The 15,092-nt window shown below is 41.3% G+C and overlaps 1 protein-coding gene across 1 annotated transcript in view; it reads right to left on the bottom strand.

The window, feature by feature from the left end:
• The window catches only part of LOC138349919 (putative uncharacterized protein ENSP00000383309), a 19,099-nt gene extending 4,891 nt beyond the window's left edge, over nt 1-14,208 (bottom strand). Inside the window, exons 1-2 of the mRNA XM_069299910.1 lie at nt 14,087-14,208; nt 9,255-9,470 (exon numbers count right to left, since the gene is read on the bottom strand). Of these exons, the coding sequence (XP_069156011.1) occupies nt 9,255-9,470; nt 14,087-14,208 (338 nt within the window). The remainder of the gene's footprint in view (nt 1-9,254; nt 9,471-14,086) is intronic.
• Nucleotides 14,209-15,092: the final 884 nt, after the last annotated feature.

Genomic DNA, 15,092 nt, shown 5'->3' with positions numbered 1-15,092 from the left:
CACTTACACACGTTCTCTGTACACATTCACACACACACACACGTTGTGTGTGTGTGTGTAAGTGTGTGCGCGCGTGTGTTCCTGCCCTCTTGCTCTCACCTAATTGTGCTTGCCGGGTACAAGTTTCAACCGTGACTAATATATTCCATTTATTCTTCTCTCTGACACTAAAATAAATTATTCTTTTTAATGTCTCTGTGGCTCAGTTGGGTACTCAGTTTCACCTGTGTCCCCTTGTTCATGTACCACCCGTGCTATATATTGCCCTTGTCTTCCCTATCAATTCCCTTGAGAATTTTGTATGTTGCAATCATGTCTCCCGTAACTCCTCTGTCTTTTAGCGTGAGGTATATTCCAGTAGATCTTCCTCGTAGATCATACCTCTCAACTCCAGTCCACATCTGGTGGCATTCCTCTGAACTTTCTCTAACTTTGTCTTGTGTTCGACTAGATATGGACTCCACGCTGGAGCCGCATACTTCATGATTGGTCTGACATACGTTTTATACAAGGTTCTGTTTGATTCATTTCTAAAAGCAGTTCTGATGTTGGCCAACATAAGTGGAAAGCCAAGAGTCATTAACATATAATAATGACAATAACAGCTATTGGGTACAGCCGAAGAATTCGAGCCATTAATTGATCGTAATGAGCAACGACTCAACGACAAAATGTTGAGGGCAAGTCCAGGTCCAGTGGCTGAAGCGCCGCCCGTCCTCATAAACGAGCGCCAAATGCTAGTTAATCCAACCACCAAACGACCTTTTTATGAATGATAATCTCCTTACATGCGGCTCACAACTGACGACGATCGACCTTTTCTCGAACACTGCTTCACTTACGTCCTCTGTTCGAAATTACGCCATTGTAAAGGCTTCCCCCCTTGCAACACAAATATAAATAATTGTCGTCAGAACCTAAACACCAAACCTAACCTTAGGCATAACTATGCACAAAACTCATATACATAATAGTACTCATTTACATTTAACAAAAGGCCGATTATGAATACACACCACGTGAAAATTGACGATTGCGTCTTCGGGGTCATCTTGAGATGGTTATCTTGAGATGATTTCGGGGCTTTAGTGTCCCTGCGGCCCGGTCCTTGACCAGGCCTCCACCCCCAGGAAGTAGCCCGTGACAGCTGACTAACACCCAGGTACCTATTTTACTGCTAGGTAACAGGAGCATAGGGTGAAAGAAACTCTGCCCATTGTTTCTCGCGACGCCCGGGATCGAACCCGGGACCACAGGATCACAAGTCCAGCGTGCTGTCCGCTCGGCCGACCGACCCCTAAAGTCGTCTGCGAGGTCGTCCCCCCTAACTTCGGGGTCGTCGTCCCCCCCTCCTAGCTTGGAGGTGCATATAGGCTGAAGATGGGTATCTTGGACATGCCAAACACGCTACAGACATCATGGATTATGTAACAAATTTACAACTCTGTAATCAGATCTGTAACGGAGTACTCACCATTAATCTGGGCGACCTGTCCGCTGTCTTATCTTCTTAGATAAAGGTCAAGATGGAGCGCCACGCGTCTCTACACTGATGCATACTTTGATGTTCCTGATTCAAGGCCGTTCATACCAACTCTTTCCATTTCCTGCCCTTCCTGTAGCTGTGTTATCTTGAGGTTATCTTGAGATGATTTCGGGGCTTTTTAGTGTCCCCGCGGCCCGGTCCTCGACCAGGCCTCCACCCCCAGGAAGCAGCCCGTGACAGCTGACTAACACCCAGGTACCTATTTTACTGCTAGGTAACAAGGGCATAGGGTGAAAGAAACTCTGCCCATCGCCGGCACCTGGGATCGAACCCGGGACCACAGGATCACAAGTCCAGCGTGCTGTCCGCTCGGCCGACCGGGTTGTGTGAAGCATCTTGTTCAGTTGACAGTGATTGGACTGGACTCACTGAGAACGATGACTGCTCCACCAAGAGCGCCTCAGCGAGCACATCGGGTACCTGGTTGATTATTTAACAAAATAATTATTTTATTTTTTTTATTTTATATTAATATTATATATTATTATTTTATTATTATTTTTTATTTATTTTATTAATAATTAGGGTATTATTTTTTATTTTATTATTTTCTACCACAGACGTGGCCACACATTTACAATGCTAACCAGCATATATACATTTTCTTCTGTCCTCCATGGACAGGGTTAGAGATGTGTTAAACACATCGGGTGGACAAGGTCCGACAGCTTTACAATTGAGAGGATGAGAGAACATCAGTGGAAGTTGGAAAATGCAAACGAGTCGAAGAGACATAAGGGATATGATCACAACATACATGATACTGAGCTGAATATGTGAGGCAATGACAGCATCATTGAGAGAAAGTCTCAATGCGCCTTGTATCATAAGTATATATATATATATATATATATATATATATATATATATATATATATATATAATATATATATATATATACCATGTATAGCTGTGTTCGGCTGTATTGTCATGTATACATAGAGCCTAGACGTGCAGGCTCCACCTTTCTTTTTCTTGCACGGCTAATTTTGTGAGAACAACATCCACCCCCCCCCTCCCTCTCCCCTTCCCTCTCCCTCCTCCTTGCTCTCAGCAAGTTACCTCTCACGACTTCCATGCTCAGAGACATGTTGGTCTACTTTACAAGAAGTCTTTATCGACCGAAGAAATGCTCACACGCTCCGGAGATGCTGGGTGCGGATAGCTTAATTGATGCCATTATTAACCCGCGATACTTTACACTGAATCATTAATAAACCCCCCACCCCCACCCCCACCCCAACCCCCCTTTTCCCGAATCCTGTATGTCGGTCCGGGTCAAAGTTTCAGGTGTAGAGATCTTTTGTACAAACACACACACACACACACACAAACACACAGCTTCTATGAAAGGTGGGGATATCGACTACCCCCCTATCTCACGACTGCCTGTAAATTTCCTCATGTAAGTCTAGTATCTTGTGTAAATCGCTTACACACGAACGCTTCGTAATGTTTATGATGCCTCGGGAAATATTGAAAAACCATTCCCTACCCCACCTCTTCCCCCCCCCCCCCACCACGAACCACCATCAACTCCCCCCACCCCAACCCCCTTCCTCCTTCCCTTTAGGTCGTCAGCTGATTTGGGTGATCACACACACACACAGAAAGAACTTTTTTAGTGTCAGAGTGGTTGACAAATGGAATGCATTAGGAAGTGATGTGGTGGAGGCTGACTCCATACACAGTTTCAAGTGTAGATATGACAGAGCCCGATAGGCTCATGAATCTGTACACCTGTTGATTGACGGTTGAGAGGCGGGACCAAAGAGCCAGAGCTCAACCCCCGCAAACACAACTAGGTGAGTACAACTAGGTGAGTACACACACACACACACACACACACACACACACACACACACACACACACACACAATACTACGTGCCTTGTAAAATCAAAAATTCTTCCACCAACTGCCCCATAAATGTTGTGAAATGTTTTTTTGGGGGAAAAATGTCAAGAATTATTTGAGCTGATTAGAAAATATTTTATGGTTATATAAAAGTTTTTTTTTTCGTGACTTGGGCCTTTTATACGAGGTTATTAAGCTGTGGTGATGTGTGGAGGGAGGTATATATATATATATATATATATATATATATATATATATATATATATATATATATATATATATATATATATATAATATGTTATTGTTTGGTGAGGAGAGCATTATAGGGGTGGTCGTGTTGGGATACTTCTCGACAACAGTTCGTGAGGTCGTGGTTCGTGAGGTTGTGGTTCGTGGTGGTTCGTGAGGTCGTGACCCGTGACACGCCGTCGTGTTCATCACCCCGTGACACTCCGAAGCACTATAACAGGGTTGTTTATAACAATAATAACCTTGCGTCGTGAAGGTTCCTTCCAAGATGCACAGGTTTCGTAGCTAGATACGTGATGAGTCCTGGGGTCTGGTTGACGATTCCACATTTCAAAGTTAAAAAAAAATGGATCATTATGCTCATTTCGGACCTGGCTTTTGACCTCTTCAGATATGCAAACTTGAGATGAGTTCAGCATCCCACAGAGGTGAGCCTAATTAGCATCCCACAGAGGTGAGATTAATTAGCATCCCACAGAGGTGAGATTAATTAGCATCCCACAGAGGTGAGATTAATTAGCATCCCACAGAGGTGAGATTAATTAGCATCCCACAGAGGGGGAGTTTAGCACAAGTACTCACATATTGCCTTGTACCGAAGCTTCAGCTCAGCCTGTAAGTGGACATTTGCATGGGAATATCGCCCAAATAACACACCGCTGTTTAATGCGCTGATAGATATTACGATCTATTATTATTTTTTAGGGGGTTCAGTCGGGTGGTTACTGTGGCATGAAGAGACTTGTTCTTTATAGTGAGTTATTCGTAATAACTTGGAAGGCAGGCGTGCATTAAATGCACTCTCACTCACTCACGTATCCATGTACGTTTGGACACGCACATTCAAGCACGCACGCGCGCGCACACACACACACACACACACACACACACACACACAGGGAAATGGCTACTGGAGTTTAACACCAGTAAATGTAAAGTTATGGAAATGGGATCAGGTGAGAGAGGGGGGTGAATGAGTGATATATAAGTGAATGAACAATCAAAGCAAGGATTAAGTGAATGAACAAGCAAAGCAAGGATTAAGTGAATGAACAAACAAAGCAAGGATTAAGTGAATGAACAAGCAAAGCAAGGATTAAGTGAATGAACAAGCAAAGCAAGGATTAAGTGGACGAACAAGCAAATCACGGGTCAAAGTTAATTAAGAAGCACAGCCAGGACCTATAGTTGATTAATAAACAAGGCAAGGGTCAAGTTGCTTACCAAGAAAAGCAAGGGAGAGTAATAAGAGGAAGAAAGAGATCTGTATGTGAGAAAGAAAGAAAGAAAGAAAGCCACTTTAGAGAACATTAGAAAGAACTGGTATAGCAGCCGACATTCCTTGATATATGTAATATCCTGACAATTTCAATCAATAACAGATACAGTGAACAATGTGGTTCCTAAAGTACTGGAGAAAAACATGATATAAGATGTTTGATATAAAAACATGATATAAGATGTTTGATATAAAAACATGATATAAGATGTTTGATATAAAAACATGATATAAGATGAACATCCGCCCCAGCGGATGTTCATCCTAGTGGGGCGTGATGAACATGTTGCTATTGGAGGTGTGTTCACTCGCGGCATCAATGGCTGCCCCAATAAACTCCCCACCCCCCATCAAGGGGGTCAAAAAATAAAAAAATATATAATAATGGTTAATGAGAAAAGGGTGGATAGAGGCAGCAGCAAGAGAGGGCAAGAGAAGGAGGAGAAGGGGGCAGGGGTCAGGGCAGGGAGTAGAGCAGGGCGGAGGCACCGCGAAGGTAGCCAGGCAGAACAGGAGATTAGGAACGAACCTTGGGCAAGTGGGGGATTGGGGAGGGGTGGTCGAGGGGATTGGGGGTGGAGGGAGGGGGGGGGGCGTGGGAATGTTCAGGGCAGCTCTCTCAGTGAGCAGAACCTTAAGGTGGGGGGGGGGGGGGGGGGAGTCAGGGCGTGGCCCTGACCACAGGGATCACAAGAGGTCCACACCGCCGCTCTCAGATGGTATTCAAGAACAACTTGAAAGCAGAATTGGAGATAGGGTACGTCCCGGACGTAGGTTCGAACCCTCATCACGGCCCTTGTGTTCATTGGATATAGGGGGGTGGTTACGGTAATTATCATGAGAAAGCACTAAGCCAGTATATGATTATATAGCACTAGGAATTGGGGGACAGTGAGGTAATTATCAGGAAAAAGCACTAATTTGTATTACTATCATTATTTTACATATATGAAATTATGTTTACCTGTCTGTATGTATGTATGTCCAAGGTTGGAGGCCAGACGCTAGGGGCTAGCCTTGCCCAACTTTGCAGAGGAAGTTGTCTGGGGTATGGGGCGGATATAGGCTGGTCGGGGTCGGAATTAACATTTATAGAAACCCACCATGGAGAAATATACTTCATGGAGAAATAATTGGTGTGTTTCCAATAGAGCTCTCAGACAATTTCATACGTTTTCTGACTCACAGAGTTGTTTCAGTGCTTTTAAATAATACATTTTCTGAGAGAAGGGAGAATAGGGAAAAAACCACGGAAGCGACAATTGTCAGACCACGAAGGAAGGATTAAGGCAGGAATTTCCTCAAGTACTTTCGTATTTAATAATTCATCATCAGAAAGATGGATTTACAATTGAGTGGTGTGGATATAGGCAGGAATGAGGTGGGAAACAATGTCTTTAATGGGATATTTATAAGGTATTATTGAGATAAATGTGTATCAATGATCCCACTCAAATTGGCCTATAACTGATCAATCTAAACTGGATCTAAATTATACAAACCACTACTAATGTTCTAATTACATGATTTTGTTATCTGTATTAAAGCAGATTCAATAATGTTTCTATTGAAATATTGTAATAGGATTTTTAATAGAAGCATTATTGAATTTGCTTTAATACAGATCACAAAATCATGTAATTTGAACATTAGCAGTAGTTTGTATAACTTTGAACCATTTTTGATTGAACAGTTCAAGAGCGATTTGAGTTGGATCATTGATCAACATTTATCTCTATTAAACCTTACCAATATACTTCTATCTCAATTGAACCTTATTAATATCCCTCTATCTCCTCAAAGACATTGTTTATCATCTCACCCCACCTCATTCCTGCCTATATATCCACACCACTGAACTGTAAATCCATCCTTCTGAAGATGTATTATTAAATCCAAAAGTACTTAAGGAAATTCAAAGTTGGAGGGGAAACATGGGACTGAACGAAGGGAATATAGGGGAGAGGGAGAAGGGGGGGGGGGGGGAAATGGGAGAGATAGGACGTAAGGGGTAGGGAGAGGGGCAGGAAAGTGCTAAAGAAAGGGGAAGTTGGAGGGGAAGGGGAGAGAGGTGGAATGGGGGCTGGGGGGAGAGGGGTGTCCCGGGCACTGGCGGGTAACCCTTCTATATGACTATATAGCACTAATATGACTATATATAACACTTGGGAGAATTGTAAGGCCAAAGAGCTGGGATATGAGGACAAGGAGCTGGGATATGAAGTCAAGTAGCTAGGATATGAGGCCAAGAAAATGGATCATGAGGTGTTATGCTCGACTACTACCCAGCATAACACCTATACACAAACACGTTAGAAACACAGTACCACGAGTGGGAAAGCACATTGCAACACACGAGTGTCCAAGAGGTCAGTTGCAACAAACTCAGCATTAAGTGAGAACAAGGTTTACACATAAAAAAAAAGAGAGCAACAGTCTAGGAGTCAATTGTACCCAATAGAGTGAAGGGCGAACACTGGAAATCACTATGCCATTGCGGCTGTGGCCCGCGCCTCTTCTCAGAATAGCACATGCACCTCATTTCTATATTTACAAGTTTACAGTTCAGCTATACTCGGTAAACCACCTCCAAAATATTATATATATACACATATATAATATTGGTGAATTAATGGAGCACTTGTCCGAGTTTTAAATATAAACAGACGCACTCAATTATTAGTGGGCTGGACAGGTTTAAATAATATGACACACCCATGATTTAACAATTGGGGGGGGGGGTTGCCACACACATATTACAAGCCATTGTTGTGCCTCTACCCACTGATGTCAGCGTGTGGTGGTGTCAGCCGTACTGTCAGCCCCTGCCAGTGATAGCCTGGTGTCAGCACGCTGCTCCAGCCTCTCACGCTAAGAGAGATGTTTCTCTCGCACACACACACACACACACACACACACACACACACACACACACACACACACACACACTATAGAATATAGAATATAGTTGTGCATTAATTGGCTGCCAATTAATGCACAACTATATTCTACCCACCTCAAGATTCCGCTCCAATATAGAAGCATCAAGAAATATGGACCAATAGGCTTTCTACAAACACTTCTTTTCAATACCCATTGTTTCGTGTTCTGTCTTGTGTTGATGAAATTAATACCCTATTAATGCCACCTCTTGTTCTGTCTTGTGTTGATGAAATTAATACCCTATTAATGCCACCTCACCCCATCCACCTCACTCAAATGTAGATATAAAATCGGAGATGCGTAAGTTCTATTCAGTTGTGTATTTGTAAACTAAAGTCTTTGAAAATGTAATAAGTTTTACGAAACGCGCTCGTGTCGCGTCAGACTAGAAATAAAAATGAATTTTGGAGAATTGATTTTTGATTTACCTCCAACAGTGAAAAGAAATGTACGAAAGATTGAGAAAATTCGTGTTAGAATTATTAATCTTACTTTTTCGGTCATATTTAATAATATATGTCTACAGGAAAGACTGCTACCAAAATATACTAATATACTAATATATATATATATATATATATATATATATATATATATATATATATATATATATATATATATATATATATATATATATATATATATATATATATATATATATATATATATATATATATAAGGTTTTTCATGAGACAAGACAGGCTTGAACGTGAGTAACGTGCAGGTTAGGATTAAAATCGTGGGTAAGAGTTCCACTTAATGGCCTCTCCCGCATTCCTTATATCTATTATTTACGGCCCAGTGGTTGGATGAACGGGGTGGTGATACTGCTTGACCAGGTTCGAGTCCCCCTCCTCCCCCCCTTCAAAAACTCTCACCATTAGACGAAATGTCGAATCTTCGTGAAAATTTGACTAAAACTAAATTTTGAATTTTGTAATGTTAATTTACAAAGAAGTCGATGGGGAGGGGGGGGGGGAGGTGCCCGGCATTGTCCGGGTCTCCCTCCTCGCCCTTTTTCTTCCCCTCCCCCCATCTCTCGCCCTTTTAGCTCAATTTCCTCCTCTCTCCCATCTCTTCCTCTATTGCCCCTTTCCCACCCTTTTCAGGGAGGGCAGGAAGGAGGAGGAGGAGGATCTACCGACATACCTGATGAGCGCTTTGTTCAAGACAAGCGCTTGAGTGCCTCCCTTACCCGGGAGGAGGGCGAAGGGGGAGGGGGATGGGATGGGGGGGGGGTGTTAAGGGAGGTGCAGCAACACCATAGGACTTTCCCCCTTTGCATCCCCCCCTCTTATACCCGGGGGTGGGTGCTACCATATTAGGGGGAAGAGGGGGTCTCCAATACACCCCCTCCCATATATACCCCCTTCCCACATACCCCCTCCCAAGCTCGCACGGCTTGTTGCCATCCATCTCGAATTTGTTGACATATATCCATATATCCGCCTTGCATATACCCGCTTGCATATACCCACCTTGCATATATCCGCCTTGCATATACCCACCTTGCATATATCCGCCTTGCATATATCCGCCTTGCATTTGCATTGGCAAACAATTATTTACGTCGATTTCATATAAACGGAAATACGTTCTGAATTGCGCACCGGAAAGTGTTACGATTCATCAAGTAATCAATATTTGGAATGAATTACTCGTGTGATGTACACGGGATTTTTTTTGTTTTTATATTAACCAACTTCTTAACAAGCTCAGGTATAGACATCTTAAGACAATGATAGTAGCTGGGAAGATGTATATACGTCAGTGTGACGATTTATATAACTGTGGGGCTCCTAATTTATATATGTAACTGTGATATAAATATTACAACACAAATTTATTTAAAAAAACAGTTTTTTAATTTTTCTATCATGTAAAAAAAGAAACAATAACATAACAGCCCATAGAAACAAATAATAATAATAATAATAATAATAATTATGCAAAAATAAATCACACTAGCATGATATATTATAAATGAGAACAACATTTGGAGTACTGAGGTGACTCGAACCAGCGACCAGGGTTCTCCCAGGCCGCTCACACGCACCTTACCTTACCCCTGTACCACGACATGGGGACAAGCGTTATGCAACTTGGGATGCCACTGAATCCATAGGAAATCTGGAGGATTCTACTCAAGCCAATTCAAGATTTACATGTAATCCTAATCCACTCTGGTGTAGGTAAAGTACTACAGGTAAAGTAAAGATAAAGTACAGCAGTACTACCGGTTTGGCTTCAGTAGAAACCTCTTGACTTCCTGTGGATTAAGTGGAATTTTCAAGTTGTGTAACTTATGCCCTGTCGTGGTTTAGGGGTAAGGTGTGCTACTGGGAGTACCTTGGTCGCTGGTTCGAATCACCTCATTGTCCCAATGAATTTTCTCAATAATAAAAATTTATTTAATATAAAATATTTATTTACACAGTTACTCACAATAATAATAATGAATGTGAAGGAAAGACCCAATATATATATATATATATATATATATATATATATATATATATATATATATATATATATATATATATATATATATATATATATATATATGCGAACAAGCCTGAATGGTCCCCAGGACAATATGCAACTGAAAACTCACACCCCAGAAGTGACTCGAACCCATACTCCCAGATGCCACGCAACTGGTATGTACAAGACGCCTTAATCCACTTGACCATCACGACCGGACAAAATGAGGTGATAGCCGAGGCTATTTGAACCACCCCACCGCCGGCACTCGGATAGTAATCTTGGGCATAGCATTTTACCAAATCACCTCATTCTTTGGGGCACACGTGAGGAACACAAATGCGAACAAGCCTGAATGGTCCCCAGGACAATATGCAACTATATATATGCTATATATATATATATATATATATATATATATATATATATATATATATATATATATATATATATATGTGTGTGTGTGTGTGTGTGTGTAGGTGGATTAAAAAACTAAATTTTCGGGTGTAACTTTCATTCGTTTATACATTTTCCTGCAAGAGTTGCTTGACGGTACACGTGTGTGATGGACCAACACGAGATACCGTCAACGAGACCATCGAGGAATGGAATCCTGCCTCCTTCACCTTCCTCAACAGTGAACCTCAAGCCTGAGAATTCCTGTAGCTGGCGACGAAGCCTCTCCAATGTATTATCAGTGTCAACACACACACACACACACGAAAATGTCGTCGACATATCTGCGGTAGAGACTAGGGGGGGTTGAGCCCTTTCCACTGCACGATGGACGACTCAACGTGAGACACGAATGCCTGGACGAACACGACCCCCATTGGGGAACCCCATTGGGGACCCCATTGTCACACCATTAACCTGCAGGTAGAGTTGATACCCCTCTGGGCACAGGAAAGGAGCTTCAATGGTGCAGGACTTCCTTCAGCATATCCCGTAAGATAGTTACTTTGAGTGGAGGGAGATACTCTTCTTAATATAGTCCAATATTATGTTTATGTTCCCTTTCCACTGGAACGTTAGTGAATAGACTTTCAACTTCAAAGGAAGCCATGATCCCATGGTTTTTTTATCGTTTTCATAACGTCATCTCAACTTTTTGAGAACGGTAACTCGGGTAGGTTCATCACAGATGTGCAGATGAGGAGTCACAATAACGTGGCTGAAGTATGTTGACCAGACCACACACACTAGAAGGTGAAGGGACGACGACGAAGTTTCTGTCCGTCCTGGATCATTCTCAATTCGATTGTCATTCTCACAATCGACTTGAGAATGGTCCAGGACGGACCGAAACGTCGTCGTCGTCCCTTCACCTTCTAGTGTGTGGTCTAGTCATTATCACAGATGTGTTCCGTAAGCCAACTTATGCAGAAAAACGTACAAACGGTAAGATTTAATGTACTGACAGGTATAAGAGGAGCGTCATGAATACATACGCAGGTCGTGCAATACGTGCATGCTCTTCTTGCCAGCATCAGCTTCCAAGGGAAGACAGTGTAGTATATTATAAAAATTCATTTACTCAGGCATACAAGAAGGATGAGAAGGTGATACGGGACATCATGGACAGGAATTGCAAACCTTGCAGTGAAAACACAAGGATTCGTCTTAGCATTTATTATAATAAGCCTCGTACATCTTCCCTCATTATGAGAAATAACATCTCTGCCTCCTGTGACAAACTGAGGTGTACTAATGTAGTGTAGCGATACTAATGCGGCTCTGGAGACTGTGTGCTCAGAAATATATGCTACATTGGACATAACACGAATACATTTATATCTTACACTCGTAAGTTATGTCATTTACGTCTTACACTCGCAAGAGTAGACGTCTTACACTCCGGGAAGGACCGAAACGTTGCCACTTTCATTTCATTTTGTGTTGGTTCAGTTATATAGCCACATAACCTTCTCGTGAAACAATGCAGCAATACCACGTCTATTTATGTTTCTGAAGTAGATGCCTATTGGTCCATAGAACGTTGCTTCTATGGACCTACTTAAGCTGATCTAGATTTAAGTAAATCTAGCTGATTTAAATATACGTCTAACCTACGCTTGAAACAAACCAAGCGATGCCACTAGCATACATGTTACCCAGTATGGTTTGTAACTCTATTGTTCTATTATTCTTTTTTCATATGTATCTGTGTGATCAAACTTTCTTGTATTAAATGCGTTGCTTTTCCCCCGTCTCACATCTGCGTTGTGAATATTAATAAGGTACCCGACGCCTCCATCCATCTCTTACGTTGTCTAGACGCAACGTTTATTGCGTCACAAATCCTCAGAAACTAATAATATTTCATATTCACGCCCCTCTCCCTACCCACCTCCCCTCTCTCCACAACACTTTAAATTCACTCACAAGTGCTTGCTGGTCTGCGGTTTAGGCAAATGATCAAAATTTGTATAATTTGGCTGCTCCAGCATTCCTAACTTCCACGCCTTATGCTCACATTATAATTCAGCTTCCTCATATTTCAAACACTCCCTTCTCCTTAATGTATGCATTGGCCGACTATGGTAGTGGACTCCTTGCTTTACCCCACACACACACATACACACACACAGACTGCTTCTCACTGTGGCACAACTCAACATCTGTAACCTTTGCATGAAGGTTATTTCATTTTGTGTGTATGTTGGTTCGGTTATATAGCCACATGTATGCCTAACCTTCGCTTGAAACAATGCAGCAATACCACGTCTATTTATGTTTTGGTATTTATGTTGTCCACGTTTATTTCATGTATCTATAAGGTGTGTTACATCATCAGTGTGTGTGTGTGTGGTATGTTGCACACTCTCTTAATGTATCTATGAGAAATTACTGAGGTAATTGAATGGGATCGAACTCGCATCGTTCATTGGTTGTTAGTCGGTTAATAATACGATATATTGTGTGCATTAACATCTACATCGATCTTTTTCATATATTGTGTATTTTTCTACTTGTATTTTATAAGTAAACAGCTTAAAAACTTTACTACTTTATTATTGAATAACTTGCCTTTGAATGGCATATAAATACTTGAAAAAGTTACTTCTCTTTGCCTCTGCTAAAATTGAATTTTACTTCATTATTCCTGTATAAATAGCAAGAGTTTTTTCTTTTTGAATAATTCATTCCTTCGATATTTTTTTTTTTAAAGATTGAAGTAGTCGCTTGATGGGACCTGGTAATGTTGTTCTAAGTCGTCTCTCCTCACTTTTCTTCATTCAATTTCTTTCTTTGTTTTCCTTGTTCTTTCATTTTCTTGTTTCATGGTTTTACGTTTATTTTTCTCCTTTATTTTGGAAATTATTTGCTTCATTCTTATATACACACTGTACGCTCTACTTCCTACATTGTGACCACTGCTCTCCACAGGTACGACCTCCTCTCTACAGTACGACCTCTGCTCATTATCTTCAGTGATCTCTGCTTACTATCTTCACTGTGACTTCTACTTTCTACATCGCGACCTCTGCTCTCTACACTGTGCCCTCAGTTCTCTGCAATGCGTATTGAGGTATGCATTATATATCTGTATAATGCGGATTATTATATATTATTATATAACGTGTTTGGTATGTCCATTATACTTGCTCTAAATGCCTCAGCTGAAGTTTAAACTGAAGTAATGTCGTGGCATTGACTGCTTTGGCGGGTAGGCGGTTCCATGGGTTTATTACCTGGTGAGTGAAAATCATCTGATTTCTGTCTTACATTGCAGCTTGTTGAGCTAGAAGCCCCTTTGTACGTGTGCGTTGTGGATTGTTGAACTTGAAGCCCCTTTGTACGTGTGCATTGTGGCTTGTTGAACTTGAAGCCCCTTTGTACGTGTGCATTGTGGCTTGTTGAACTTGAAGCTGTTACCTCTTCTGGGAGTTACATTTGACCTTTTAAAACAAGGGTTCTGGATTAATATTTTCCAACATACTCGGCATTGGAGAGTATGATGAGAGTAAACACAGCTCTGGAAGGATTTTCGTCGCCCTGGGCTGAAGTTTTCTCTCCAAAACAGATACGTCTTTTTGAAGGTGAATTCCCCCTTGTTTGGATACAGTAGCCTATAGATCGGGGCGAACCGGAGACGGATACAGCCAGATTCCCGGTTTTATTTTTCCTTGAAGTTAGAGGTTAGTTTCATTATTCCTGTTTTGGCTGGCTACAAGTCGCCCCTATGTCTTGTGTAAAGATTTGAACGAAGCCTTAAGTAGTAAGCTCGTAACAGTATCTTGAAAACACGTCATTTCATTAGTTTGTATAAGTTTTAAATATTTAGCTACTGTATTTGAGTTCTTTGCGTTTGTAAGTTCGAAAATCGCAGCAAAAGAACGAAATATAGAAATCCTCTTGGAAATCAGACCTTTCTCATAAATTGATAAGCGTCCAGTTTCAAGTTGTTATGTCTCTGACTTGTAAAAGAGAATGCGTACAAATTGATTACCATAAATACTAATATCTTTTTTTATTCTGAATGGTTGATACATATGTGTGTGGAAACACATGTTTAAGCTCTCGGGGGAGCTATGTATATAGTGCATGCAGGTGCATACATTAGTTACACATCAAGATAAACAAAGCTGCTATCTTCTTAGCCTCGTGCTCATCCTCAGTACACGTGGAAGACATTTTACGTGATATCTACTCATGCTTTTCGAAGACTAATATTTACAACTCATTAAATTGAATCTGAGGGAAGAAATTACTTTCTAAATTGGCTGACCAT

Source organism: Procambarus clarkii, chromosome 43 (genome assembly GCF_040958095.1).
Source record: "Procambarus clarkii isolate CNS0578487 chromosome 43, FALCON_Pclarkii_2.0, whole genome shotgun sequence".
In the NCBI taxonomy this organism is placed as follows: domain Eukaryota; kingdom Metazoa; phylum Arthropoda; class Malacostraca; order Decapoda; family Cambaridae; genus Procambarus; species Procambarus clarkii.
This window is presented reverse-complemented; position numbering and strand designations above follow the sequence as displayed.